This window comes from Hydractinia symbiolongicarpus, chromosome 5, assembly GCF_029227915.1.
Source record: "Hydractinia symbiolongicarpus strain clone_291-10 chromosome 5, HSymV2.1, whole genome shotgun sequence".
NCBI classification, from domain to species: Eukaryota; Metazoa; Cnidaria; class Hydrozoa; order Anthoathecata; family Hydractiniidae; genus Hydractinia; species Hydractinia symbiolongicarpus.
In genome coordinates this window covers 30,072,877-30,099,820 of record NC_079879.1, presented here as the reverse complement: position 1 = coordinate 30,099,820, position 26,944 = coordinate 30,072,877, and the positions used below count along the sequence as shown (strand labels likewise).

Genomic DNA, 26,944 nt, shown 5'->3' with positions numbered 1-26,944 from the left:
TCTTTGGTCGAAGACAAAACTGTGGGGCCTGCACAGTCACTCGCATAATTGGAAATTAAGATTGATTCAGCTCAACAAATTATTCGGTTACCCACAGAAAAATATATAGGTTTACGGGATAATCTGCTAAGCTGGCACAATAAGAAAGAGTGCATCAAGCAGAGCTTTTCTCTTTATTTAGGTCATCATCCTTTGCATTAAAGGTTGTTAAACCAGGTTGAATGTTTTTGCATAGGTTAGTCAACTGTCCACTTTAGTCTCTTGCTTGAACCACCACATTTATTTATATGCTGAAGTTTGGGCAGACATTAGGTGGTGGTTGGAATTTCTCCCTGAATGGTATAGTGTATGCCTCAGATTTTGGTTTTGCAGCAGTGTTTAAGCACTGCTTGGGCAAAGGCTGTCGCAGATGCTTGTCAAGACACGACTATAAAAACAACAACACATTTATGGGTTATTGAAGATATTATTTCGGTTTGTCTGTTCAGTATTCATATTACTGTGGAAAGTTTATCATTTCTTGAACATGATAGTTTAGTAGCCCGATGATGGGAGAAGGATCTCCTGAAACATTGCCTACTGACTATCATGTTCAAGAAATGATAAACTTTCCACAATAACATTTATGGGTATGTGCAACAATACGTGCAAAATTACAATGATATTTAATGATTACAATTGCATTAATGATTACAATAGCACCAGACAGTTAACGTTAACACTGGTAAAATTATTATGGGTATGGAATATTTTAGTGCATAATATTAGGAAATGTAAAACTGAGTTCTGAATCTGACTGTTTGTTCCATACTGAATTACAGTATTTCCTTCTCTAATTCTAATTTCCCTAATTTCAGTGTTAAGCGAATGGGAACAAGCAATTATATAAAGTATCAATCATGTAAGATAGGGAAAATAAACAAAGGGATGATGAAAATGATCCACTGTTACATTCCCTACACTGATTGAGGACAGAACAGGAACAAAATCAACAGAGTTTGCAACCAAGCAAAAAAACCTTACAGAAAAGAAAATGTAAACATAAAAGTAAATAACAAGAATACATGCAGAAAAAGGAGAAAGTTAAATTATTCTTCCTCTAGTAGTAGCAGACGCAGTAGCTCTTTATGTTTGGAAAGTATAGTAGTGAAGATGAACATCCTAAATTGATCAAAATTAGTTATGTGATAAAAAAAGGATACATTTTTTTGACACAACAGAAAAATAAATCTAAGAAGAAGGCCTTATTTATACTTAATAATCCTGTTTATACATTCTATTTAACAGATTTCTTGAAGAAGTAAGGTTGTAACGAGGGAGTGTACATTAAACATATATAGGAAAAATCACAGTGTTGCTGACTTTACCTAAGCATAAAGCATGCTTCCATAAAATTATAATAGCCAGAACTAAAGCAAAAACCCTCTACAAACATGTCTGTTTTGTTTTGTTTTGTAAGTATTTGAAGATTAAAGTGAGATATTGTACCTATGAGTTATTTAATTTTACGGTGAAATTTATAATTTTTAGCAACATCAGGCAATTATACAATGCACATTACTCACTGGTATAAACACAGGTAGTTAGAAAACATCTCTTGAAGAAAAACTTACTTGATAAAACATTTAAAAACCGAAGACTAATTAATCCAAACATATCTAGGCTTAAATTCAATAAATATTTCAATATTTTTGTTTTATTTTAAAATGTTTATAGAAATAACAAAACTATAAAAATTGATGTTACCAAATACATTACTGTGTAATCTATTTTGATGACACATCTGCATCTGCTTGCATTGTGTCTTTACTGTCTTTATTCTTCTCTCTTGAACCAAATATGGTACTTCCAATACGAACAGTTGTACTACCAGCAAGAATCTAAACATAAAAAAAATTCAAATCCGAATGAAAAATTAATACTGCGTTGCCTTTTTCTTGTGACAAGTTAATTTATGTGTCTTTTTAAATAATATATTTATTTAAACCATGTCATAAAAATCAAAATATTTACAGCTTTTTCATAGTCATGCGACATTCCCATGCTCAATTGGACATCATTTTCATCCAGTTTTAAATCTTCACAAACCTTCTTGCGACAGTTAACTAAGCACTAAAGCATAACAAAAACCTTGTTACGATCAACAACGTTTTCCTAGTAGTAACCGGATTATGCTCAAGAAAGTCTTACTATGAAGTCTGGATTTGGACCAGTAATTTCTCGAAATGAACCAATAGTCATTAAGCCTTGCAAGCTTAAACAGTCACAATTACTTTGTATATGTTTTACAAGGTCTGTACATTCTGTTGGAGTACATCCTGATTTGTCTAATAAGAAATATAAAAAATAGTGAAGAAACTAAAACAATGCTGTTTTACACAAATGTTCCAACATACACCTTGTACTCGCATCTTTTATATTAATATCTGTCTGTCCGTAAGTGTGTGCGCGAGAGAAAAAAGTTGTTTTAGGGACTCCTAAATAGTGAATGTAATTTTTTTTATTTTGTTGTTGAGATTGGAAAACTGCCAGGAGCTTAAAGATAGTAGTTGTCAGTAGCTTATAAGCGAATTCTATTGTTTTTTTATAAAAATATATAACCTAGTTACAACTAGTCCATTTAAAACATTTTTGTTGTTAGATCTAACAACACAATACACTGCCACATTACTCTCACTAAAGTCAAACACAATGTTTAAAATTTAAACATTGTCTTACTTTCTTCACCACTAGTATTTACTTGTGCAAATACTTTTAACATTTTATCACTGTTCTTCTTCTGCCAACTTTTATTTAAAGCGTCAGCAAGTTTTATACTATCGACTGTTTGCACAACTTCCAGGTTTGGTGCTCCTAGGAAGATGAAATTAAGGTTGTATTAAATCAAACGTTTGTTCATCTGTGATATAAAATATGACTTGTAAACATAAAAAATACCATTGGAGTATGTTGGCTGAAAAATAGTCACTTACCTAATAAATTATTTACTTTGTTCCTTTGCAAGTGACCAATAAAATGCCATCGGATATCTTCATATCCAGCGTCCTAAAAGCAAAAATAACAATGTATCTTATTTTTTACACTTCGAAACATAAAATCCATGTCAATTGGTGTCATTTAACTCATATATTTTACAATGACAAAAAATGCAGACAAAGAAAAACAGCTTACCTTGAAATATGTTGCTTTTTGTACCAATTCTTGAACCTTTAAACAATTAAAAAATGGTGCAATCCTGAGGTACATATGTAAATACAAAATAATCAATATAATAATAGTAATACATACGTAATTTTCACCGAAATCTCTCTGACCATGTTGATAAGCCTCTTTAATCATTTCATGTGGTTTAGTTTTACTAACAGCTACCAGACATGGGCTAGGTCTTTTGTCAGTCTTTGTAATTGCATTCTAAAAATGTAACACCCATTAAGAATTAATTTCTTTTTTATCCTGCAACATGTTGTTCACCCTAATTCTTGCCAATTCTTGTCTTAAAAAGTACACAGCTAAAAGAAAATGTATCTAATAGGAAGAATGGCACTTGGAAGAACAATTTAATGTGTTTTAGCACATCGATTATAAAAATAATCCACAAAAAAAAAAAAGAAAAAACAAATATATTAAAAACTTTTTCTTACATCTAAACAATAGAACAATCAATAATAATTACAATAATATGAACGTAAACAGGTTCGCAACAAGTCAACAAATAAAATTAAAATTAACTTAAAATAAGGATGCATGTGTCAACTGTTTCGTTCATAGTCTAAAAATGATTTCCCACTAGTTGTGATTATTTGATACTTTTTTAAGCCTCATTTTTGGGTTGTTAAAAAAGTTAATATTTTATTTCCTTGCTTTGAACACTATTTGTAAAGTTTAGCCTTTGGTTCAGGGCTCGGCTGAATCTTCTAAATATTTTAAGCCACTGTTTTTTACTGATACACAAATGCCACTATTTGTTAAATATCTTTTTACGTTTGATACACAATGCATTTAATGCATCCCATAAATTTTGGTGCAGCAATACTTTTCTTGATGTAGGTGGGTGACTATGAATAAAAACAGTATGTATGCATAATGGCACAAGTACAATAACATTTTAAGCTGTCAAAGAATTGCATATTTTAGGGGGATGGAAATTAATATTTATTGAAAAAAGATTTACAACTAGTGGATTAAATATCAGGTTACCATAGGAAAAAAAATTTAGATTAGTTTCTAGGCAAACTAAATTCATTTTAGGAAAGGCATATACAAAAATAACTATAACGTTTTTAACAAATAATAATCGATATAATACTTTTGTTACACAATTTTATCAATTTATCAGATTCGTATTAATTTTAAATAAATAAAAAGTGAATACCTTTTTTGCCATTCACAATCATTTATTTTTGTGCAAACACTTATACTTTATTATGGACACCTGAAACCCTTATGCATTTTCTTTCTAATAATAGAAACTCAAAACATTACAGTTTACAATAACTAAAAATGCAAACAGAAAAAAACATCATCCAAAATGTTATCACTCTTCAGTTTCTTCTCCAGAATCTGTCTCTCCCTCCCAAAGATTCATTTGTTTGTCAATTGCATTTTTAACATCTGCAATTCGCTGAATTATATCAACACTTCGTGCTGCGTTAACTTGAGTAAATAACACGCCATTGAAGGAAACATAATTCAGTTTTGTGAGATTTAAATCAGATTGATTAACGGTTTCACTGATGACTCGAATGTCACTTTTAATTTCCTTCAACTGTGTGTACGTCACAAGTTTACTGTGCTCATTCAAAACTATCTGAACCAAAACCAAAACCTCTTCACAATAGTGTGAACCATGGGTTGTGCACTGTTTTATTAGCTTTGCAGCTATCGAAATAAGACATGTTTTATCTGAAATGCATTTTTGTTTTAAGAACATTAAAAGCAAGCTAACAGATGGTGGGTGGACTTTGTCAAGGTTTAATCTTTCAAATACAATTTGTAACAAGGTTTTATTCCAACTTTGTTTGATTATTTCCTCTGAACTAATGTTCTGTACTAAGGCACAAATAACTTCAATTGCTCCTTCACAGATCGAAATCTCCTGGTTGTAATATAGGTTCTGCAGTATGATAAAGATACGATGGATATCTTGAGTTGTAATACGGCAAGGCTCTGCATTTTCATTTATAAGTTGAATCAACGAAGTGCTGCATTTCTGTTCAAAGAATCTTTTCCAAAAATTCAAAACTGATATTTGATGAGTTGGGCCAACTGAACATGCAATACTCTGCACGAGCAGACTCTTGGAGCATCTAATAGTAATGTTATGGTGCGGAGCAAAAAGGTGGATACTATAAATTAGTTCAGAGATGAAGAGAAAGGTGGCACTATTGACCTTCTCCAAGGTTTGACTTGATTTTGCATTAGAAAAACTATTTTCATTTGTGAAAACTAATTTTTCAAACTGTGAAAATAAATCGATCTTTTCAACCAAAATAGTTGTTACTTTTACATCTTGAGTGACAAGTGCTTTTGTAACTAACACATACATAAAATTAATAAGTTCCAGTTGCAATGTAGGGACGTGATTCTCAACAGCTAACACAATTGCACGACAGAGTAATTTTAAGTCATCTTCATCAACATCACTTCTGCATATGATTTCAATTGCATTCAAGCATTTATACAATAGGGTCACATTACTATTACTGATAACATTTTCATTGGTAAGAAATAATTTATGGATAAACTTTTTTAGGTGAGCATGGACATCTGGTTCCATATCTTGAACTAATGACCGGAATATCATGTACAAGCCATCAAGAATTAGCTGGCTTATACAAGAACTACCTAAATGCAAAACAATCTCGAGTACTTTGGCAGATTGTCCATGTGATTTTGCACACAATATAAATTTCTCAAATTCTTCAGTATTATCTTGCAGGCAGTTTGTAAAATACCTTTCCATAACTTGTTTTTGCAAATCTAATGATACATCGTTCTTTAACATCCAAATAAAAAACAATTTACAAATCAACAATATTGGCATTAACGTGTCAGCTTCATCATGAAACATGCTAATTATATTAATGCTTGCCACATCATTTACTTCATTTAGTAGAATCATTTCTGTTTGACTCCACAAATAGAGAAAATATTTTTTCCCAAGTGTTGGCAAGGACTTCAATGCTACTGGAGAAACTGCAAACTTAACAAGTTGATTCTGAATGTATACAGATGGAGTTATGCTGTAGCCAGCCTTGAAGCTGTAAGCTAACAGAGCCAACATGCAAGTTCTGGTTTCGTTTACAAACTTTGTGTCGTTAAGTCTTTGAGAAGAGTGTTGCTGTCCAAGTAAACAATTCCAATCAGTAATAGGAATGTTAAAATTACAATACAAATTAAACAACTCCTCTTTTTGGTTACTCCAATTTAGTGTGCAATCCAGTGATAAACTAAGATGAATTAATATTTTAGCCAATATTGAGTCCATGTTCTTTGATGTTCTGCTTGCAACAACTTTAAATTCATATATCATCTGGATAAATGATGATTCTGCAATTTTTAGGGCAAGTCTCTTTGCAAAATTAGGTAACAAAACCAACATATTTAGCAAGCATTTGTAAAATAAACATTGAAATTTCATGTTTCTTGTTGGCAAAAACTTGAGCACAGCTTGTGGTACAACATAACAATCACATAAATAATACAGGCTTTCTACAAACAAAAGAAGCTGACGTTTTTTTTGACACATGTTGGGCATTTCAGTATATGGTATGTCAATCATGTGGCTATCAGAAACACTGCTAACAAATTCTTTTAACTGTGCTGAAGCTTTACCAGTAATTAACAGCATAATTTCATAAGAACTGCAGATAAAGTTAATCAGAACTTCATCAACATTAGCACTAGCAAAAACAAGATCCTTTTCAATATACCGAAAGATCAACTCTAAAAACTTGTAAATAAATTCATATTGGTTAAAGGATATGTCATTATGTTGTAAATATGTGTTTAAAAAAGAAACTGATAACTGTTTAAAGCGTTCTTGAGGCTTTTGAAATGCGTTCAGTAGCATGTTCAGTATCAGCTCTGTCTGTGAACATGCTTGACTACCCTGCTTATCCCTCACACCTTGCTGTAACATTAACTGGATGAGGCACAGGCCTCTATAAAACACCTCCTGATCTTGGCAGTTTTGAGATCTGACGACACATTTTAAAACAGCTGTAAAACCATACACCATATGTCCCATTTTACAAAATTTTTTACTGCACATTAATTTTTCCAAACATTTAAATAATTCAATCAAAACCACAGGATCTGCAGACGGTAACAATTCGAAAATATATTCACTAATACCTTTTTCTAGAACAATATCTAATATTGTCAGTAGATTTTCTGATTTACTCAAAAATTTAAAATTGGCAATTGATGCAATACATTTAATTGCCATGCATTGGATATCTTGATTTTTTGAAAGTAATGTTCTCTTTAAGCTTTTAACAGTAGACTGTGCTGATGTAGTAAATTTCGAGCACTCATGTTCGCACAAAACAACTTGAAGATAAGGCAACTCCACAAAGGTTTTCACACTTTCTAATAGGACTAACTGGGTCTTAGTATTTCTACTCTCTTTTAGGGCTTCGTTGGCAGCCACAATAATTTGCTGACATGTTGCTCGTGTTACGGTACCATCTGAATTTTGTGCGTTGAGAGTGATATTAATTAACTCCCACAATAAAGAAGAGCATTCGTGATCAACAGCCGAACTTTCTTTTACCATTTCTTGCAACAGCCAGTCACAAACGAAAACATGCACAACAGCAGGGACAACTTTTAGGATACTTGTAACCAATTTAAGTAAATAAAGGTTTTTTAAAAAACCTTTTATTCTTAAAACTTCATCGACAACTAAGTTGGCTGTATGTTCAGGATTAGTTTGCTTTATAACAAATAAACAGCACTCAAGCAAAACAGAGGAATAGTCTTCATCTCTACTACTGCACACTAGTCTCACAAACAACTTTAACAAGTGTGAACAAACTTCACGTTTTACACAAAGCACTTTCCATATACTATTATTCAGTAAAAACACTTCAAGAAGTTCAGTAACTATTTTCTTTTTGTGGAAATCTAACATGTCTTGTTCTTCTAAACTTTCCACTGCACATGCAACACAGAAATAAGCAGATGATGTACCAGGAAGTAACCAGTGATCATCATGCAATTTATGTTTCGGAGTAACAAATGATAATTCTGTTGCTTGTGACGAATAAAATGAATTCATAGTTTGCTCTTTAAACTGAACTTGCACTTTCTCTCTGAAGAATCTATGGTTAAAAAGAAATCATATCCAATAATACAAAGACAAAAACGCTAAAACTTATGTCACACTGTTAACAATTTCCTTGCAACATTAAACTAAGCATAAAATAATCTTATTTTTATAAATTTACAACACTACACGATGTAAAATCTGTTCACTAAATATTTCTATTTTAAAACTCTAAAAAATTAAAACCGAAAATTTGTTGATGTCAAGTTCATTTCAACACTTCAGTGGCCGACAAGTGCATAAAAAAAATCTTTGTTGTATAAATTTTAAAAATGCGTACAAAAATCTTATATCCGTAAAAATAATGTTAAATGCATAAAAATAACAGTGTATGCATAAAAATGTTAAATGCATAAAAAAAATGTTGAATGCGTAAAAATAATGCTTGGCAACCAATTTGACTTTTCTCAAGATTGCGAGTCTGAAGCGGCAGGTGGACGTACTGCAACCTTGTCCCCAGGACTTGACTATTTTTTAATAATAAATCAAGACCCCGCACAAAGACAAGAATACAAAATTTTAAAGCGAAAATACGCTGATACATATTCTCCTATTTTTAATTTTTTTAAACGTTTACAGAAACATTGACGAAATTTTATAGGCTTATAAGAACTCGGTAAAATGATCTATGGATAGGCTTGGTTACTAGAAAAAGAAGACATTCGTTTACAAGCGTTTAATGGACACAAATGAAGAGTGCAAGACTAAGCGACAGGCAAATTACCAGCACATTTTTACCTTTAATTGTGGTTGTCAGTTGCTGATAAAAAAACATGAGTGAATAGTGTCATTTTTTGAAAGAAATAAAAACATGGGAATTGTTTGTCAAAAGTAAAACCTGTTCCATCTTATGACACATTTTCTAAAATTGCAATAGTCGTTTGTGTGCAGTTGAGTTTGTCCCATCCTATGACACGGTATTTAAAATCAGGAGATTAACTTGTTAAAAGTTAGGCTGGTACCAACTTAAGATGAATTTGCATACATATGTCCAAAGTTGGGCCAAGCCCGTCAATAGATATGCTAACTGTGAACGCACCGACCAGTCTTTTGACAGGCCGTCCCGTCTTACCTGCGTCCAAAGTTAGGCGGTGTTCGTAGTTGGGTCAAAAAAGAATTTCATCAAAGTTTTCCTGCATATTATAAGCAAATGTTGCCACATTTGCTTATAAATGTGTGGGGTAATTTTATTTATTTATTTAATGACAAGGTCACGGCAGACAAAAACTGGATATAGGATTTCTTTTACGGAATGAGATTATTTTTATGTATATAACAATTTTTTTACGCATATATAACATTTTTTGTACGCATATTAGATTTTTTTACGCATATAACACTTCTTTTACGGATATTAGATTTTTTTTACCCATATTAGTTTTTTTTAAAGCATTTTTAAAATTTACATAACAAAGATTTTTTTATGCACTTGTACAATCTTTAAAATATGTACTGCTTATGTGCCATTCTCTTAAAAGGTTGCAAATTGATGAGAGGAAATGCTACTCCTAAAAATGTTTGTATAATTATAGAACCCTGTGAAACTTTTTTAAACAAGAAATGTGCAGAAGAAAAAAATGTAATGTAGTTAAATGATTGGGCCATCTAAAGAAGTGTTGACATTAGTAAAAATTTTTAGTGTTAGTTGTGGAAAGGCATGAGCATTATATTCTGGTGTATAGAAATAAGTTTTTCAATCCTGTTGCTCAAGTCGTATAGCATAAAATAGTTAGTAAGTAGTAAGTATTGTGTATTTAAACTTCCTTAGGGATTCCATCTTAACAGCTAGCTTTTCCTCTGTTCCAACTGTAACTACGGTATATTTACTGCCAGAGATATGTATACATCGCTCTATTACGATTGTCTTTTATAATATGAATTACTACAAAACTAAATCATACTATGATCAGCATATCAGGAGCATTATGGCATCAGGATGAGACAGCTAATATTGCAAAATTGTGAAACTATTTAATTTATAAAATACTGCGGATTGCTGTTCATTTTTTTTATAAATGAAATGTGACGATTCCAGGGAATTTGATAACAAGCTATAATTATCGATCACTATTTAGTGATAATTCATGAAAAAAAGAACAGAATTATCGATAAATAAAATGGATTAGAGATAAGGTCATTAGCGATAAACAATGCTAAACTAATTTAATAAGCAAATGGAGGGTTACACTAGCACCATTTTACTTTAAAGTACAAAGCTACAAAGGCAGAAGACTACCATTGTGGGCAAAATTATGGAAACAAAGAAAGTTGTCAAAATGGTCAATACTTTGCAGTCAACAATTTCAACATATATGAACCTTAAGAAGAAGTAGATTATGTAATTACTTGTGACCAAGGACTTAGAAACAACTTGTCTTGTTTCAATATAGTTTATCTATGATTGCAGAGAGCATAATTGTCATTGTAATTTTGTCAGAGAATGACCCATTTCTGAAAAGAATTTTTAAGTGTACTATATTTTGGACCTAATACAATGTGTTCATTTTTCGTCAACACAAATGCAATCTTCAAAACAGCTTTTATGTACTTTTTACTAAATGCATTTCATTTTATTTGTACTTCTCACAATTGACTTTTGTTTGATTTTACTATTAATTTTTAGTTACATGGATAAAAATTATGATTTCTATCACACAAAAGTAGACATGAAAAACTCCTTTTTTCCCGAAAATGATATCAAACCTGTAATTTGTGTTCTCAAAATAGTTGTACACGGCTTTATTTGAGACCACCAAAAGAGAATCACTACTCAGCATTTTGGCATTTTCACTTAAATATGGGGAAATTTTTAGAGTATTGTTTAAAAAACAATGGCTATGGTTTACATTTCTTGCAAAAAACAATTATATTCATGTACTTATGTGTAAACTTACATCTGGCTAAACACATGATTTCAAAAAATAATAAAAAACTCTTAAAAATAAAATACCTGAAGATATTGTTGGTGGGCAGCTTTTATATTTGCTTGAACAGTGGTGAGTGCAGTTGCAATTGACATACTTCGAATTCTAAGTGGTATATATTTCATAAGATATTTTGATGCTTGCATTTAAGCAATCTAAACATACACAGAGTAGATATATTTAGAGCATTTTAAGTAGATTTTTAAAAAAAACACCTTGAAAATGCTTTATCATGTCAATACTTTGGAAAATAACACAAATAGTCAGAGTTTGCATTAGCGGGTAGTAATTCAAAATTGGTGAATCAAAATACTGTCTTTGTGAATCATTCTACAAGGAAAGTTAAAATTTTCTCTGTACAGTCAGCAATTTTTACAAACTGACTTTTTATTGCTAATGCGAATCCTGATAGTCTCTAAAATTAAATAAAAGATATTGCTTTTTTTTTTTACTTAGAATTACTAAAAAATAACACATTGTGTTTAAACATCAATATATCTTGATTTATTTCAAAATTATTTTTGAGACAAGTAAAATATATAGTCTGAAAAAAAAAACGTGTTTGGGTGTGTAAATGGGATTTGTAATGCAAAAGGATTTAAATAGAACACATAACATGAAATATTAAATCAAAGAAGTTCAAGCGTTAATATTTTAACACAATGTGTTTTAGATTACTGAATTTTAATAAGTACATGAAGATTCACTTATTTGGAATATCATTCATTTTGAAAATATTGGTAAGAAAGGGATTTATAATTTCTTGATTATGATTTTTTTGAAAATTAACTGTAATGCTTAAGAGCATTTTTTTAATCAGACAATGCAAAATCAATTATTAAACTGTTAAAAGAAGCCTAATTATTAAAGGAATACTGCACGCTCTCTAATTCATGGTGGCATTTGACAATGACAAAATGCATGTGTTAATAAAACATACTGCCTATTTTCTTAAAATATTATCAGCGAAATAGCAAGTCAAATTGTATTTTTTGTGCATATAACTATAAAAAAATTTCCAAACAAAAATCATCCAAATAAATTTAACTTTATTAAAACAAAGTAGACTACCCAGATTTTGAGATTTTATACTGTCAAAAACTTATGACAACCAGTGGTTTTTATTTTTCTAAAACTATGTTAAGGGAAAATAAATATAAAATACCCAATTTGCCTAGTCAATTGCTTTAATTTAAATTTAGAAGTAACAGTCATCACAGTCAATACACCTAAAACGTATAACTATCGGACCTTATGTCTCAGCAGGCGAAGATGTCTTCTTGAGGGGCTACAGTGATTGGCACAAAGAATTGTTTGTTTCTCAAATTTATGACAAGGGGGGGGGAGTTATTGTCCCTACTCTAGAAATTAACCATTTATTTTCAGAAAAATTCCTGCTGTGACACCTCTGAAAAAACTTTTGCAAAAATAAAAGACAATTCTTTAAAGCAAATTTGACCATGGGGCATATGATTTAGGTGGCACAAAAATACATTTACACAGTAAAAACAAAGAACTTTACCCAACAAAAAACAAGCTTGTATGCTAATTAAGGAATTTCAATCTTATATAAATAAGTACATATTGTGCTGACATTTGCAATAAAAACAAAACATCACCAGGCAAAAGCAGTTAAAAACTTGAAAATTTATTATATGTATATTAACTTCATTACAGCTGTTATTGTTCGTTCAGCAAATATTATTCAGTTTTGTATTTGTGTTCAATATGCTTCCATAATTTTCCTTGGTTATTTCTTTCCCATATACCATCCATGAATGGATCAAAGGCTCGTTCAAACAAAAATGCACCAGCAACAATAGTAACAGCAAATGTTGACGTTCTTCGGAATAACGCATTATAAACATTTCTCAGTACGGCCATGATTGTTTTTTTCTATGTCACTAAAAAGAGATATACAACATATAAACTAAACACTGCTATTTTTGAGTTAAGTAAAAATGAGCAGCCCAACCTGTATACAATAATAGATTGGCAATAAAAAGTATATTATTAGAACTGAAAAAGGAAATCTTGAAAAGCTTGCAAAAAATTTTTTTCATAAAAAAAAAGAAAAAGAAATGATTTATTCATAAGTATAGCTGTGCGTTATATCTAGGGTGTTTCATTATATTTACATAATCCACTGAGCCACATAAAATTTAGCTCAATTAAATGTGGCGTGAATGCAGGATGTAATTCAGAATTTTTATTAGTCGTTAATCAGCTATTCCCAATTAAAATTTATCTCAAATTTTCAATTTATTAGAGAGCTAATTATATTCACTGGGAAAATATGAGACCCTTTTCTGGTTTTATGCAAGTTGACTGATATTTACTAATACCTAAGACTACATCAATGAAATTCCTATTTTTTTCTTAGGGTCCGTCTCAAAGTGTTCATACGTAGTTCGTATAATTCGTATAAAAAACTTCGTATTGATTTATTAAATCTTTCGTATCATTTTATTTTTAATACAAACTTTTTCGTATCATCAAAATTACAAGTTCGTATAAAGTTCGTATCATTTAAAATAAAGTTTGTATGTAGTTCGTATCATTTTTAAAGAAGTTTGTATAAAAATTTGCTTATACGAAGTTCGTTTATTATAATTGGACTATTATCCATATCTATGGACTATTTTCAACAATTATAAAGTTTGTTTCGTTATACGAACTTTGTTTCTTTTAATTGGATTTATTATCTAAGGTCTTTAGGGATCGTCTCCACATCGTAGAAAGCAAAAACATCTCTATAGATTGTTTAAAAATCATGAAAACAAGATCATAAAAAGCGAAAAGATCACCGTAGATCGTTTAAAAACAATGAAAACGGCATCGTAAAAGCTAAGAGATCGCAGTAGATCGTATAAAAATCATGAAAACAGGATCGCAGAAAACGGAAAGATCATCGTAGATCGTTTAAAAATCATGAAAACAGGATCGCAGAAAACGAAAAGATCGCCATAGATTTCTTTTGTTCTTGGTTTTTGTTTCTGGTTTCATATTGAAATTATTATGCACAATTACGCCGGTACTTTTGAAGTTCGTTTCAAGATCGTATAGCAATTTTACTTTGTTCAAAGTTCGTATCATTTCATTTTGTACGATAAAAAAACTTTGTTTAAGTTCGTATCATATATTAAAAAAGTTTGTATAAACTTTGTTTACATTTTTCATTTTAAACGAAGTACTTCGTATGACATTCGCTTCACGAAACGAAGTACTTTGTAGCGTTCGTATAATTATATTGGGTAAATAAGCAAAATGCTGAGCAACTACTTTTATGATCTTGCTTTTACGATTTACGATAGTTAAGGCAATTAAAAGATTCCATAAATTTTTGCCAGCGTGAATTCCAAAGGCTAAAACACCAACTTGCCTGAAACCCCCATGCTTTTTGAAACTTTTTTGAGTATAGGGAAAAAAATTAAATTTAATATATTTAAATATTTAGCTTTCTCACTAATAAAATCTTTCACAACATAAAATTTTGCTGTCCTGTTTTGTTTCAATGTGAAAGCTGACCTTAACAGGGCAAAAATTATAGCAGTGTGTGGCTTTGTGGTTATGAAGTTCACTGTCTAATCAGAAGGTCCATGAATCAGTCCACAACGCGTGCATGTTTAGTAAGTGTCTTTACCACACCTAAGGGTCAACCTATGCCATGTGAGGAAAATCTGGCAGGCAATGCCAGTTGATAACGGAGTTTTCAGAATTGAAGTCACTAATATTGTGTATACATAAATATTTTATTTAATACAAAGTGTATGTGACAGGCATAGTTGTTGTTGAAATTTTCTTAAAAGTCGCCGAAAAAAGTATGTCTCGTTTGTTAACTGCCTAAATGTTATGTTACAATAGCAATGCATTTAGACTGACGTCTTTAAAAAACTTGTAAGATAATTGTAACAATTTACGTTGATGTCTTGTAGTAACAAGACGAAATATCTGTTAAAATAAAAATAAAAAGTTAAAACAAACAAACTTGGCTAAAATCTTATACATTTTTGATGTCAGCAAAACACCTAAAGCAACTTGAAGAAAAATTAGGGAAAGTAGTCATTTTTCTTGAAAGAAAATTTTAGTTATTGTACTTTCCCTTTCTAGTATTCTTTTTTCTTTTGTTTTTAAATTCCTTTTTTTGAGTGATTTTTTGGTTGCTTGCGAAGGTGCCGACTCGCCGGAAACGCTGTATATGTTAGGGTGGCTGTGCGCGTTTTTTCAGGTATTTTTCAAGGTGCTTGTCTGTAACCGCTGGAAAAGCCTGGACCTTGTCCGAAACCGCCCTAATTGCATCCTAAATACAAAGGGCACAAGGCTCATTGTTCTCGTTTAAATTTTGTTGCAAAGAAGTCAGGTGCTATTTTGTCGTTTTACTCTCAGTTTATTATTTGTGGGATTTTATTACAGCTATATTTATCGAATAAATGATATAAAAAACAGTTTTATTAGAACTTCTACTGTTGTGAATATAAATATTAGTCTACCATTATGTTTATGTTTGGTATTGGCACCTTAACCGTAATGTGTCAATATGCAAATGCGCTATAATGGTGCGGTAGCTGTACTGTAAAGTATCTTCATTAATACACAGAAGATCGACATTTATGTCTGTCTAAAAATACACGTTCTTAATTCATTTACTAACCCACCGTCATAACCAGAGATTTAAGTCTAATATCCTATCACTGCTTGACATTAAAAGAATAAATTATACATCATGGTAATAAACTTTTTAAATGTTGTTTCAGGTTGATTTGGGTTTCTTCTGGAGAAACTTAGAATTTTTTTTAAAACGCCAAAAGTTGCCAAAAGACCCTGTGGTTTTTGAAGTGTTTCCCGCAAGTGGGCACCCTCATGGTTGCATGTGCTTCTCCTTTTTTGGCTAAATTTTAGAATTGACTCTTTAAAGATCATAAACTAAAATTACCTAGATGCATGGCTGCACAGCTAATATATAGAAAATTTAATTCTTTGATACCATATTCCATACCCTAAACATGCGCCGCAATAACCCTTGACCTATAAACTTGCCATATGGCGGCAGCAGGGAGACTACACGACAACTACAGGGTCATTGAACGTCAAAGCATTGTAGGGTTTAGAGGGTTAGGGTTTGCAGTAACCTAGGTCTGTGGCCACACAGCTGCGAAACCATGCAGCTATCATATCATGTAGCAACGAAATCATATCATGAGTTGATTCTGAAGTCAAGACTTTACCAGCAAAAATTTTGACTTTTAACTGCTCATGTTAGCTATATAAATACAGTACACAAGTTTTCTTTAACTCACGGTTAAAACCCTTTTTGATATTATATTTTTTAAAAAAAACTTAACCAAACAAAAAACGTATATAGCAGGAAAAGAACATCCTGACAACCGTGACTCCTGCACTATTCACCTTCACGCACAAAGGAGAATGGCAACCCGTCATGCATGCATTTTCTACCCGATAAAAACGGATTTGTAATCAGTGTGCCTCGATCTAACCTCGATCCCAGGGCCTGCACTGTACCAGGAGATAGATACTCCATCATAAGGTCGAGTTTTTAATTATTTATTTCTTCTTTCACATTTACATTTTTTTTGCAACAACTGCTTGTTTTCTTAGTATAAAGTTTCCATTTGTGTAAACAGTCAAAAAATAATTGATACGAAGGACTTTCGATCCGCATTCCATTTTGTAACGAACTATTTTTTCAAAAGTTTTAAATGATAGGTGAATACGTTTATATCTAACACTAAACTAGCAAAAAGTACCCAGCGCTCCAAGGTTCTCGCTACTCAAGCCATACATTCTCCATGATGATAACACATTGTTACTTGTTAGCTAAAACAGTTTACTAAAAATACTTAACTTTATTCCGTAAACCTTAAAACTGCACCCAAATTGTTTTAGGTATTAGGCACCTCAGTAACCATAAACTTTGGAGACATTAACAACCGATTCTTTTAATATGATGTTAGCTCTTTCTCTCATCCGCGGTTTCAACTTTTGGGAACCGCAGCTCTTGACGACTAAATTTGAACCTTACAATCGACCTTTCGTATGATCTCAAAACACAAGTTAATTTTCATCATCCAGACTTGAAGTTAAAAGAGAGGAGTTTTATGTCTAACTTTAATATTGATATTTTTCACCTCTGGTACAGTGGACTCTCCATATAACGAACCCCGATATAGCGAACATTCCGATACAGCGAACCAAATTCCATTTCCTGGGTTTAGTCTAAAATGTGTGACGCAACTTTTGAAATACAAACGGACTTGTAGGGCAAGAACGTCCATGAAATGTAATTTTGGAAACTGTTTTCACGTCTTCAGCGTGCGTTAAAAAATTAGCTTGGATTGGTACACCACAGCAAAAAAAGACAACTCGTGTTAATTTTTAAATAAAGCACGGCGGGGCAATCCTCTTTATAACGAACCCTGATATAGCGAACTCTCGATTTAAGATTTTAAGTTTTCCTAAAACACCTCTATATAACAAACTCAAGGCATTAAATGTAACAGAAACTCGGGAATATTTATATACAATATACGCAATATTAAGTTTTGTTCATCATCGGTATCAATATTATGTTTCTCAAACAAAACAATGCAATTTCACGCGAATCGAAAAATTCGAATGATCAGTAGGACATGTAGTAGAACCAATTCCAAATTTTACAGATATAATAATATTTAATATGTCAATAACATTTTTTTCATCTTCGATATAACAGCTTTTTCTTCGGTTTCCTTCGCAGTTCGTTCTACTGTGATACATCAAACTTTTTTTTTAATTTTTTTGTTTAATTCTTGAGCCTGAATTTTGTACTTGGCGCATTTAGTTAGTTAGTTGGTTAGTTATTTGGTTAGTTATTTATTTAGTTATTTAGTTAGTTAGTTAGTTATTTATTTATTTAGTTACGAATTGGTCAGTAAGCGCAAGGAAATAACTACTTACTTAATTTAATAGAAATTCTGCATGGATAATAAATCGTAAAATAAAAAGTTTCTAGTTTGAAATACAAGAATGTTTAAAAAAGGATAGAAAATAAACTAGTTTGAACACGATGTAACAAATCTGATATCAATCAATATAAAAATTAAACCTTTATAAGACATTTTTTCATAGTTGCATTTCATAAAATCCAACTGTAATATTACAATCTTTCTTTGCTCATACGCTTCTGAAAGCCATTGTTTATAATCTTCTTTCCCAAAAAGCTTCAACCACGAGTAAACATTAGATATCAAGATCATATTAACATGCTAGAGTTATTGACCACCTAAGTGTGCAATTGTTTACTTTTCACAACTTGCCGAGGTAACGTTGTCTGTTACTTTCTCCAAAGGCGGAAGATAGTGATTCAAAACAATAGCTTTTAGATATATAAAAAGGAAAAAAATGGCATCGTGGGTTTTGATTTAAATCAAAAATTTGCGACAGCTTCTTATATTAAATTATATTTTTTTTACTAAAAATAAAAATATTTACTAAAAAAGAAAAATATATAAGATGTACAAGATTAAAAATAAATAAAACAACAACTATAAGTTTCTAATCATGTTCACCAATGTCTTGGAATTCTATAAAAAACAAATACACAACCACCAAAGTTTTGCAACATGTCCCAACACACTGCTTCTAGAATATATCCATAAACGGAAACACGCCTGGATAGCCATCATCTGGACTTATTAGGTCTGATAAGAAGCATGCTGTACCAGCTATACCTTCAAACAGACTGTATGGTGCATCTGGAACGCGAGAATTAGCTTTGAATTCTTCCGTTTGCATAAATGCGGCAAATTGTCGAGCTCTTCGTAAATGTTTTTCATCGTGTGTTAATCGATAAAGTAGAAGAAACGCATATCCGCTACCTAAAGAAACGTGTCTTAACCAATATTGCTTTACATAGTTAAACGGGATACATCAATAACAATACTTATACCTGCAATTCCATGGCAAATGCCAGGTCCTTTCCTAAGCAATCCTTTTTTCCATAACAAATCGCCGCATCTCAAAGTAGCTTGAAGATATTTTTCCTCTTTCCATACCATATAAGATTTCGCCATTAAATACATAACACCAGTAGCACCGTGACACCAATGAACTAATGTATTCCAATCATCTCTTGCATCACCTGGAATGGGTGGGTAATTCCCATCGTTCTCTTCACATTTTAAAACGAAATCTACTGAAAGTTTAATGTCTTCTTCGACATCAGGTTTTAAAGAATAACACGTCGGGAAATTTAGCAGCATCAAAAGAATGGCTGACATGCCATGGCCAGCACCTACAATGAATGACATGTGAACAACAATAACTAGAGATCTTTATAGCGTGCCACCAAATAGGACATCCAATTGGCTAAAAATTACACACAAGTGCTACTTTCAGCGTATGCTTTCTGTCAGAAATAAATCGTAGTAACAGCATGACTAGAAAAAGAGAAGTATTAGATATGCTAAATTACATTAAAAACTAAATTTTGCGGTTTTTTGCGGTTTGAAATCTGTCGAATTAAATTCCCACGAAATTTTACATAATCAGCCTTCTGCGAAAAATTAATTTTAAAGTGACAATGGAGTTAAAACTGCTTTTCTCGGCATTTAGTTTTTCCTCCTTTTATGGCATAGGTCAAACATTTACGTTTCTCTTATCAATATAATAGAAAAAGTAAGAAGCTTGCTTAAAAATAACTTGAAGAACTGAAATACACTTGTATTGGCAATTTGGTACATTAAGGGAATTAAATTTTGTGAATTTGACGAGTTTTGTCAATTTCGCGAAAATTATTGGGAAACTCGCGCTGTTCACGAAATCCCCAAAAAATTCATTTGCACAAAAAAATTTTCCTTTTGAAAACAATATACACTAATTTTGTTCTTCTGATTTACCTAGAACTGCTTTAATATGTATGTGAATTTCAGCAGGCCTACAAAGCCCTAAAAAAGAGTATAAACTGAGAAACAACATGTTGTCAAATTCTTATTTAGAAAAATTCACAAAAATATTAAGACTTGCCAACTTCGCGAAATTAGCTCTCACGAACATTGATACCCTTAAGGTAGGTGTGTGAGGATACGTTAGCCAGAAGGAAAGCATTTTTGCTATAAAAAAATAAAAATTGTTCAAACCTAAATATGGTTTATCGTAGTACATGTACATCAGCGGTGATTCATGATTATAACGGTTCGACGTTCGTCGACCACTTTCAATGATAGTATTACACAAAGGTAGTGTGATATCGCTTGTTACTATTGCTCTGCCAAACCTTTTATTAATCATATAACAAGCTGCTAGATAGCCAGCACGTCCCACAAAGATTTCATCAGAACCATGCGGAAAGAAGTTAATTGGTATACAGTACTTGTGCATGTTGAAGAATCCTTGTACATTTTCGTTTCTTAGATTGTGTAAGCCTAAAATGTAATTTACTTTCGGTTATATGTATTATTGTTTCCGATTACAATAAAATAACAATAAAAATCTTCTTTATCACAGAAGGAAAGTTTGGATGTTAGTGATTTTGGCAATCTTGGCAACAATATGGCAATTGGCTTCAAAAGACATATCATATACATATCAATTATACATATACATGGTTGTACATATTATGTACATATATCGTTATTAATTCTTCAATCCTTTTTCGCATTTAACCACTTCGAATAATAAAAGCGCCTTAAAACGACAAATATTTCAAAAAAAGGTAAATATACCTAACGCTTCATATATCAAACTGGCGACGAGATAAATACCAGCATGACCAAGCAACAAAGAGGCCCCTATTCCATTATGACCAGGATCGTTAAGTGAGATCTCACGCAAACTTGTCTAACATACAAAGAACACAGTTATGATAAGCAAGCCTAACCCTAACCCTAACAATTAATATAATATAAAAAAACAGGCAATAGCACTGTACAGTATACTTCTTCGGTTTATTACAGGGAAAAACAGAATCACTACGTTACCTATACATATTTTTCTAGTGTTTTCTAGATTGAAAAAAAAGTTTCCAAACCTTTATGTATTTTTCAGCAATATTCAAGAAATGCTCCCTCTTATCTTCAAACAAACCACTTTGTGCAACATGATAAAATGCATATGCAATACCCGCCCCTCCAACATAAACAGCTCCCTCACAATTTTCTGCAAGTGGAGGACAATTTTTATTTATTATCTGCAGCAACACAGGAACGTATTCTCTTTGTCCTTCAGCTATTTCTTGTGTGTTTTCCTGTAGCAGTGGAAATAAAGATAAAATCACATTATAGTTTAAAAAATTAGGCTATATAAAAAATTAGGCCAATTATCACCAAAATTTCTGGCCTAATGTCAATATTTAGATTTGTGCTATTCTATTGACAAATTATACTATGTGATGAAAACATGTCAATTTCTTTAACTTCTATACTTACAGCTTTTGATACAATTCAGCATTAAAATTATTAAACTGATTGTCAACACATAACAAATAAACATTTTGCTGTTATTCTTCAAAAGTAGCAATTCGTTAGGAACATTGCATCTCAAACAGAGATCATTACTGTCTTTTCTTAATGGTTTCAACTTAATTTATGTTTGCATTTTATACAGCTATCTAGATTATTACTTTGACTTTTACACATTCTCAAATAAGTCACTCACAACTTGATATCACATATTTATATTGCTATGTAATATTTTTGACATGTAAAAACACTCAACTGACCTGCTCACTCATTGTGTTTTCAAAATAGCGTGGATGCTGCATCGTTGTCATTTTTTTGTTGTCTTTGTCTATTTAATGTTATCCTATATAATAATGAACATTAGAAAATCAACAACGACTGTATTTTGTACTTCTAAATTTCAGAAACGTAAAAACTTTTGTTTCAAACTACAACAGCTTCTTTATCCAAAATATATTTTCAAATAAATTTTAGGGATTCGGAAACAGTATTTTGTACTAAGAATTGCAACAATAATTGGCAAGATCTATATTGTGTAGTTATTTACATGTTTTATCTTTCATAAACAAATTTATTTAACGTTAAGATATCACCATTAATTAATTTTGTGTTCTATCACTTCGTATTGTAAAGTTGTCAGTCATTACCACATAATTTTGGATTTAAAATTTCCTTTGCTTGCAAGTATTAACGCCATAACCATGAATTCTTATTAGGTGGGGAACAAAATAACCTTGCAGTGTTGTTCTGCAAAGCTATAAATCTTATTTTTGGTGATCGCAAGCTAGAACATATCCATGAATGGGAAAATACCGACGCATCCATCTGCTGGACTTGCAATATCAGCTAAAAAACACGCAGTACCAGCATATCCCTCGAATAAGCTGTATGGAAAATCTGGTAGATTAGAATTTTCTTTAAACTCTGAGCTCTGCATAAATTGAGCAAATCGATGTGCTCTTCTCAAGTGTTTGTTGTCGTGAGTTATGTGATAGAGAAGAAGGAAGGCATATCCATTGCCTGAATAAGAGAAGGTTAAAAAAGTAGCATTTATAATCAAAACTAAAAAATAAATTTTCTTTAAAATATATATATCACCTGCAACCCCGTGACAAAGACCTGGTCCTTTTCTCAGCAAACCTTTAGTCCAAATTACTTCACCACACCTCAACGCAGCTTGAAGGTACTTTTCCTCCTTCCAAACCAGGTAAGCTTTTGCCATTACATACACAACACCTGGTGCACCATGACACCACTGGATGAGTTTATTTTCATCACTTCGTGTATGACCTGGTCTTGAAGGATAGTTACCATCAGTTTCTTGACATTTTAAAATAAAATCAACCGACAGTTTTATGTCCTTTTCAACATCAGGTTGCAAAGCATAACATGCTGGAAAGTTTAGCAGCATCAAAAGAATTGCTGATGATCCATGACCCGCACCTGTTTTGAAGAATATAAATGTCATGTCACTTATCATCATAATAAGTTTATTCTAAATATCTGTTTAAAAAGGAGACATTAAATATATATCATAAATTCTTGTTATAATATTGTAAATAGAGGAAATATATACAGTATTAGTATTTAGTACTTTAAATTGTAATACGCAAACAATAAAAATGACCTTTAAACAGGATTGTCTTACTGATACAGGCTGGGCCCAATTAAAAGGCTCCTTGGCATAAAGTAAAGTGTAGAGAGAAGCAATATCTAAACACCAATTTTCAGATCAAAGATCTTCTAATTTCAGAGACAACTCTCACTTTCTAGTTCAAGAAGTGATGTAAACACTCTTCTTGAAACGTGTGCCACTTACCAAGATATGGTTTTTCATGATGAGAGTACATTAGTGGAGATTCAAAGTCATATTTCTTTGACATTTCACGACCACAATTAATGACATCTTCACATAAAGGAAGTGTAACATCGCTTCCAGCTATATCTCTGCCAAATCTTTTATTAATCATGAAACAAGCAGCTAGATATCCAGCACAACCACCAAATATCTCATTTAAGCCATATTTGCAATACTTCCGCATGCCCAAAAAACTTTGGATATTTTCATCTTCTAAATTGTGTACGCCTATGATAAATTTCCATTTATAGTTCATTCAAAGTTTCTCAACCAGAAAATGGAGTATAAAAGTATACACAGTTCTCATAAAAATTATTAAGTGTTACCATATTTTGTGACAAAAAGTTTTTTGTTTGATCATAAATTTTTTTCATGTTTGGTGCTGGTTTTCATGTACCGTATTTTCCTGTATATAATCTGCGGGTTATAAGTTGATTTTTATGACTTCCACCGTTGGTGCGGGTTATAATGTGGTGTGGGTTATGTGATAAGTTTTATATTTTCTGTCATTTATTGTGAAATTTAAAGTTTATACATTCAATGAAGAAAATAGTACCAACGGGATAAAACACGTACATTAATATAACTGCATGCGCGATCCTATATCTACGTGATTTTAATGATTTGCTGGTAATAGAGCAATATAGCAGGTATCATTTCACAACCTAGTGCCCAGGACTTAATTATTAAGTCCTGTTTAAAATATTGAAAAATGTTAAAATTAAGCATAGATAATATTTTTTTTTTTATCTTCACTACCTTTGAACAACAGGTGGTCACTGAAAATATCAAAAATAAATATAAAATACAATTGATAAGACACACGCAACTATCTTCTCCTCTTTGCCACCATTCATTTTATCATGCACACTGTGATTGGTGAGATATAAATAGATAACAAGTTTCTATAAACATTAGAAAAGAACGTTCCCTACATCGAAGTTACAGACCATCCATGATAATTATTATATTGTTTATTTTTATAACAAAAAAGCTTAAATATACATAAAAAACAGAGATTTTACTCTAGGTTTATAACCTGATAGCATGGGTTTTTTTAATATGTTTGTTTGTTTGTTTAATCGCAGGAAGCAAGACATATTATTGGCGGAAACTAATGTTTACAAATAAAAGAAAAACAGCATTTGTCAAATAAATTTTAATTCATTATTATTTCGGCAATTGGAGACAAGGAAGTTACGTCTGAGGGAATCGCAAGTTCAGACACTCAGTTCTTGTGTTTGGGATTCACAAGTTTAAACGTCCCCCACTTGTCTTCATCATAAAAAAATAGAACACACGCACATGTTTATAAAAAGATTAGGGTAAGTAAAAATACGCTGAATTTTTTTCTTAAACAATGCGGGTTATGCAAAGATGCGGTTAAGTAAAACACATCGATTGAAATTTTATGCAGGTTATACGAAGGTGCGGACTATCTGATAGCATCTAGTTTATAACTCCCTAAAACAGCTGAGCTGCGGACTATACGATGTGCAGGTTATATACCAGAAAATACGGAAATAGTAAAACAACTAGGGTTAGGACAAGAAACAAAACATTTTTTTTAATTCACTTTATTTATACATTGATAAAGTTTAAATGCGTTAATGCATACTTTGAACTTAAGAACTAATTTAAACACAATTACTTCTGGAGCAATAAAGCTCTCTAAATTTTGTATATAACAATTTTAGTTCTCTGTACAACATGAGTGTATATATCATCACTTTTCGTTTTGAGACACTAAACACTAAATTTCTTTACCACTTCATTAAAACACGAAAATAAATTAGTGTTTACAAACTAACCTAGCGCTTGGTATATTAAAGATGCAACAAGATAAACACCAGAATGACCATGCAACAATGATGCTCCACGTGATTTGCGAGCGGGATCTCTTTTGTTTATTTCAATAAGACTGACCTACAAAAAATAGACACAAAAGTTTTGGAGCAACTATTATGTTCCTCTAATTTTTAAGTATCAGAAACTTGAAAGGCAATACACACATTTAACGAGCAGCTTCAGTTTTTCTATACCTTTATATACCTTTATATACTTTTCAGCAATTTTTAAAAAATGATCTTTTTTATCTTCAAACAAACCACTCTGTGCAACATAATAAAATGCATAGGCAATACCCGCCCATCCAACATAAACAGCTCCCTCACAATTTTCTGCAAGTGGAGGACAATTGCAATGAACAGTCTTTAATAGATCTGAGATGTAGTCTTTCTGATACCCCAAACTGCTGCCAGGATCATTGTTTTTGTTTTCCTAAAACAAGTCAAACCAAACTTGAAACAACAATTTTACTGTATTTTTATTATTTGGAAACTGTAGGTGGCTGACTGTTAGAAGCCTTCTCTTGGATGTGGTGTTAATAACAGACCCTAATTTTTAAAAACTATTTTTCTAACATTTTTAAAAAGAATTAAAACTCTCAATGACCTCTTTAAAGTGAACCCGAGGTATAAAATGATGTTGGACTTATATTAGAGCTTAAAATGTTAGCTAACAAGTTTTTTAAAAATTTTTTAAAAGTTCTTTTCGTTCTCAAGATTTCACATTTAAAGAATTTCAGATTTAATTATGCTGCATGAATTATGATGTCAGATTTCAGTAATAGCAAATTTGGACAGTTTCTTTCATCAGTAATTTTAGACCTGTTAAGGGGTGTGCATTCAAACTTTATCAATGCATAGATATTATAAAGGTTAAATGATTAACATAAATGTTTTTGCCAAAATGACACTCGCTTGCTCGTCCCAGGCCTCTTATTTTTTTGCTGACAACAATTTTGTGTGAAATAAATGGCAAAAAGTTGATACCGTTTTCAAAAAATATATTGCATGTGAATGAAATTAACACGGTTTGGGAAAAGCCTAAAGAATTTTTTTGTTTTAAAATTTTATCTTCAAGCAAAAAGGTTAAATTTAACTATGACACTACCTACCACGTTAAATTTATGTTTCACTTTATGTAATTTTTTTTAAAAAATTAAAGTAAAAACGAGTTTGAAGAAAATGTTATCAATTAGATCAAAAAAAGAATATATATTGAAAATGCTTCCAAAATTATTTTGTTAAAAAACATCTGTCACTGTATCATTAAAATGCTTACCTCATCACTCATATCGTTTTTAAAATATCTGCCAGGACTCTGTGAAGACTTCATATTTCTTGCAGGTATTTAAGTATACATTTCTTTTTTTAACAATCTTATAAATAATAAAGGATTCCTAAATTATCAGAAATGCATAAATATCAGAAAACTTTACTTTTGAAACTTTACTAATATGTACAAAACTTTTTTTAAAAAAAAGCAGTCACATGTCAAAACTCTTTTAAACAGGCCGAACCACTTCACAATA

The 26,944-nt window shown here is 31.4% G+C and overlaps 4 protein-coding genes across 4 annotated transcripts; all 4 read right to left on the bottom strand.

The window, feature by feature from the left end:
* Positions 1-1,766: 1,766 nt before the first annotated feature.
* On the bottom strand, positions 1,767-4,384 carry LOC130646108 (pyridoxal phosphate homeostasis protein-like). The gene is made up of 12 exons (XM_057452247.1): positions 4,373-4,384; positions 3,982-4,055; positions 3,632-3,643; positions 3,506-3,509; positions 3,289-3,411; positions 3,172-3,207; positions 2,973-3,045; positions 2,741-2,853; positions 2,397-2,535; positions 2,191-2,327; positions 2,014-2,112; positions 1,767-1,880 (listed from the first exon to the last, which is right to left on the bottom strand). Exons 1-12 carry the CDS (start codon positions 4,382-4,384, stop codon positions 1,767-1,769), a joined length of 936 nt encoding a protein of 311 aa, XP_057308230.1.
* Positions 4,251-12,622, bottom strand: LOC130645824 (uncharacterized). The gene is made up of 2 exons (XM_057451928.1): positions 11,283-12,622; positions 4,251-8,327 (listed from the first exon to the last, which is right to left on the bottom strand). The coding sequence occupies exon 2, from the start codon at positions 8,282-8,284 to the stop codon at positions 4,535-4,537; it is 3,750 nt and encodes a 1,249-aa protein (XP_057307911.1). The 5' UTR covers positions 8,285-8,327; positions 11,283-12,622; the 3' UTR covers positions 4,251-4,534.
* Positions 12,623-12,996: 374 nt separating this feature from the next.
* On the bottom strand, positions 12,997-22,099 carry LOC130645828 (lanC-like protein 3). Its single transcript, XM_057451933.1, has 6 exons — positions 21,971-22,099; positions 21,281-21,496; positions 20,976-21,090; positions 20,391-20,675; positions 19,202-19,546; positions 12,997-19,130 (listed from the first exon to the last, which is right to left on the bottom strand). Exons 1-6 carry the CDS (start codon positions 22,019-22,021, stop codon positions 18,895-18,897), a joined length of 1,248 nt encoding a protein of 415 aa, XP_057307916.1. The 5' UTR covers positions 22,022-22,099; the 3' UTR covers positions 12,997-18,894.
* On the bottom strand, positions 21,970-26,836 carry LOC130645829 (lanC-like protein 3 homolog). Its single transcript, XM_057451934.1, has 6 exons — positions 26,695-26,836; positions 25,621-25,848; positions 25,380-25,494; positions 23,530-23,796; positions 22,809-23,153; positions 21,970-22,730 (listed from the first exon to the last, which is right to left on the bottom strand). Exons 1-6 carry the CDS (start codon positions 26,746-26,748, stop codon positions 22,495-22,497), a joined length of 1,245 nt encoding a protein of 414 aa, XP_057307917.1. The 5' UTR covers positions 26,749-26,836; the 3' UTR covers positions 21,970-22,494.
* Positions 26,837-26,944: the final 108 nt, after the last annotated feature.

Excerpts from the sequence above, each read along its gene's own strand:
- LOC130645828 (XM_057451933.1), bottom strand. The coding sequence starts at position 22,021 with ATGACAACGATGCAGCATCCACGCTATTTTGAAAACACAATGAGTGAG. Across the intron at positions 19,547-20,390 it reads CTACGATAAACCATATTTAG|GTGCTGGCCATGGCATGTCA; the intron begins GTTTGAACAATT and ends CATTCATTGTAG. Across the intron at positions 19,131-19,201 it reads CATTTGCCATGGAATTGCAG|GTAGCGGATATGCGTTTCTT; the intron begins GTATAAGTATTG and ends ACGTTTCTTTAG.
- LOC130645829 (XM_057451934.1), bottom strand. The coding sequence starts at position 26,748 with ATGAAGTCTTCACAGAGTCCTGGCAGATATTTTAAAAACGATATGAGT. Across the intron at positions 23,797-25,379 it reads TTTAATATACCAAGCGCTAG|GCGTACACAATTTAGAAGAT; the intron begins GTTAGTTTGTAA and ends AATTTATCATAG. Across the intron at positions 23,154-23,529 it reads TCATGAAAAACCATATCTTG|GTGCGGGTCATGGATCATCA; the intron begins GTAAGTGGCACA and ends TCTTCAAAACAG.
- LOC130645824 (XM_057451928.1), bottom strand. The coding sequence starts at position 8,284 with ATGAATTCATTTTATTCGTCACAAGCAACAGAATTATCATTTGTTACT.
- LOC130646108 (XM_057452247.1), bottom strand. Across the intron at positions 2,536-2,740 it reads TGTTAAAAGTATTTGCACAA|CTCCTGGCAGTTTTCCAATC; the intron begins GTAAATACTAGT and ends ACTATCTTTAAG. Across the intron at positions 1,881-2,013 it reads CGCATGACTATGAAAAAGCT|ATTCTTGCTGGTAGTACAAC; the intron begins GTAAATATTTTG and ends TTTTATGTTTAG.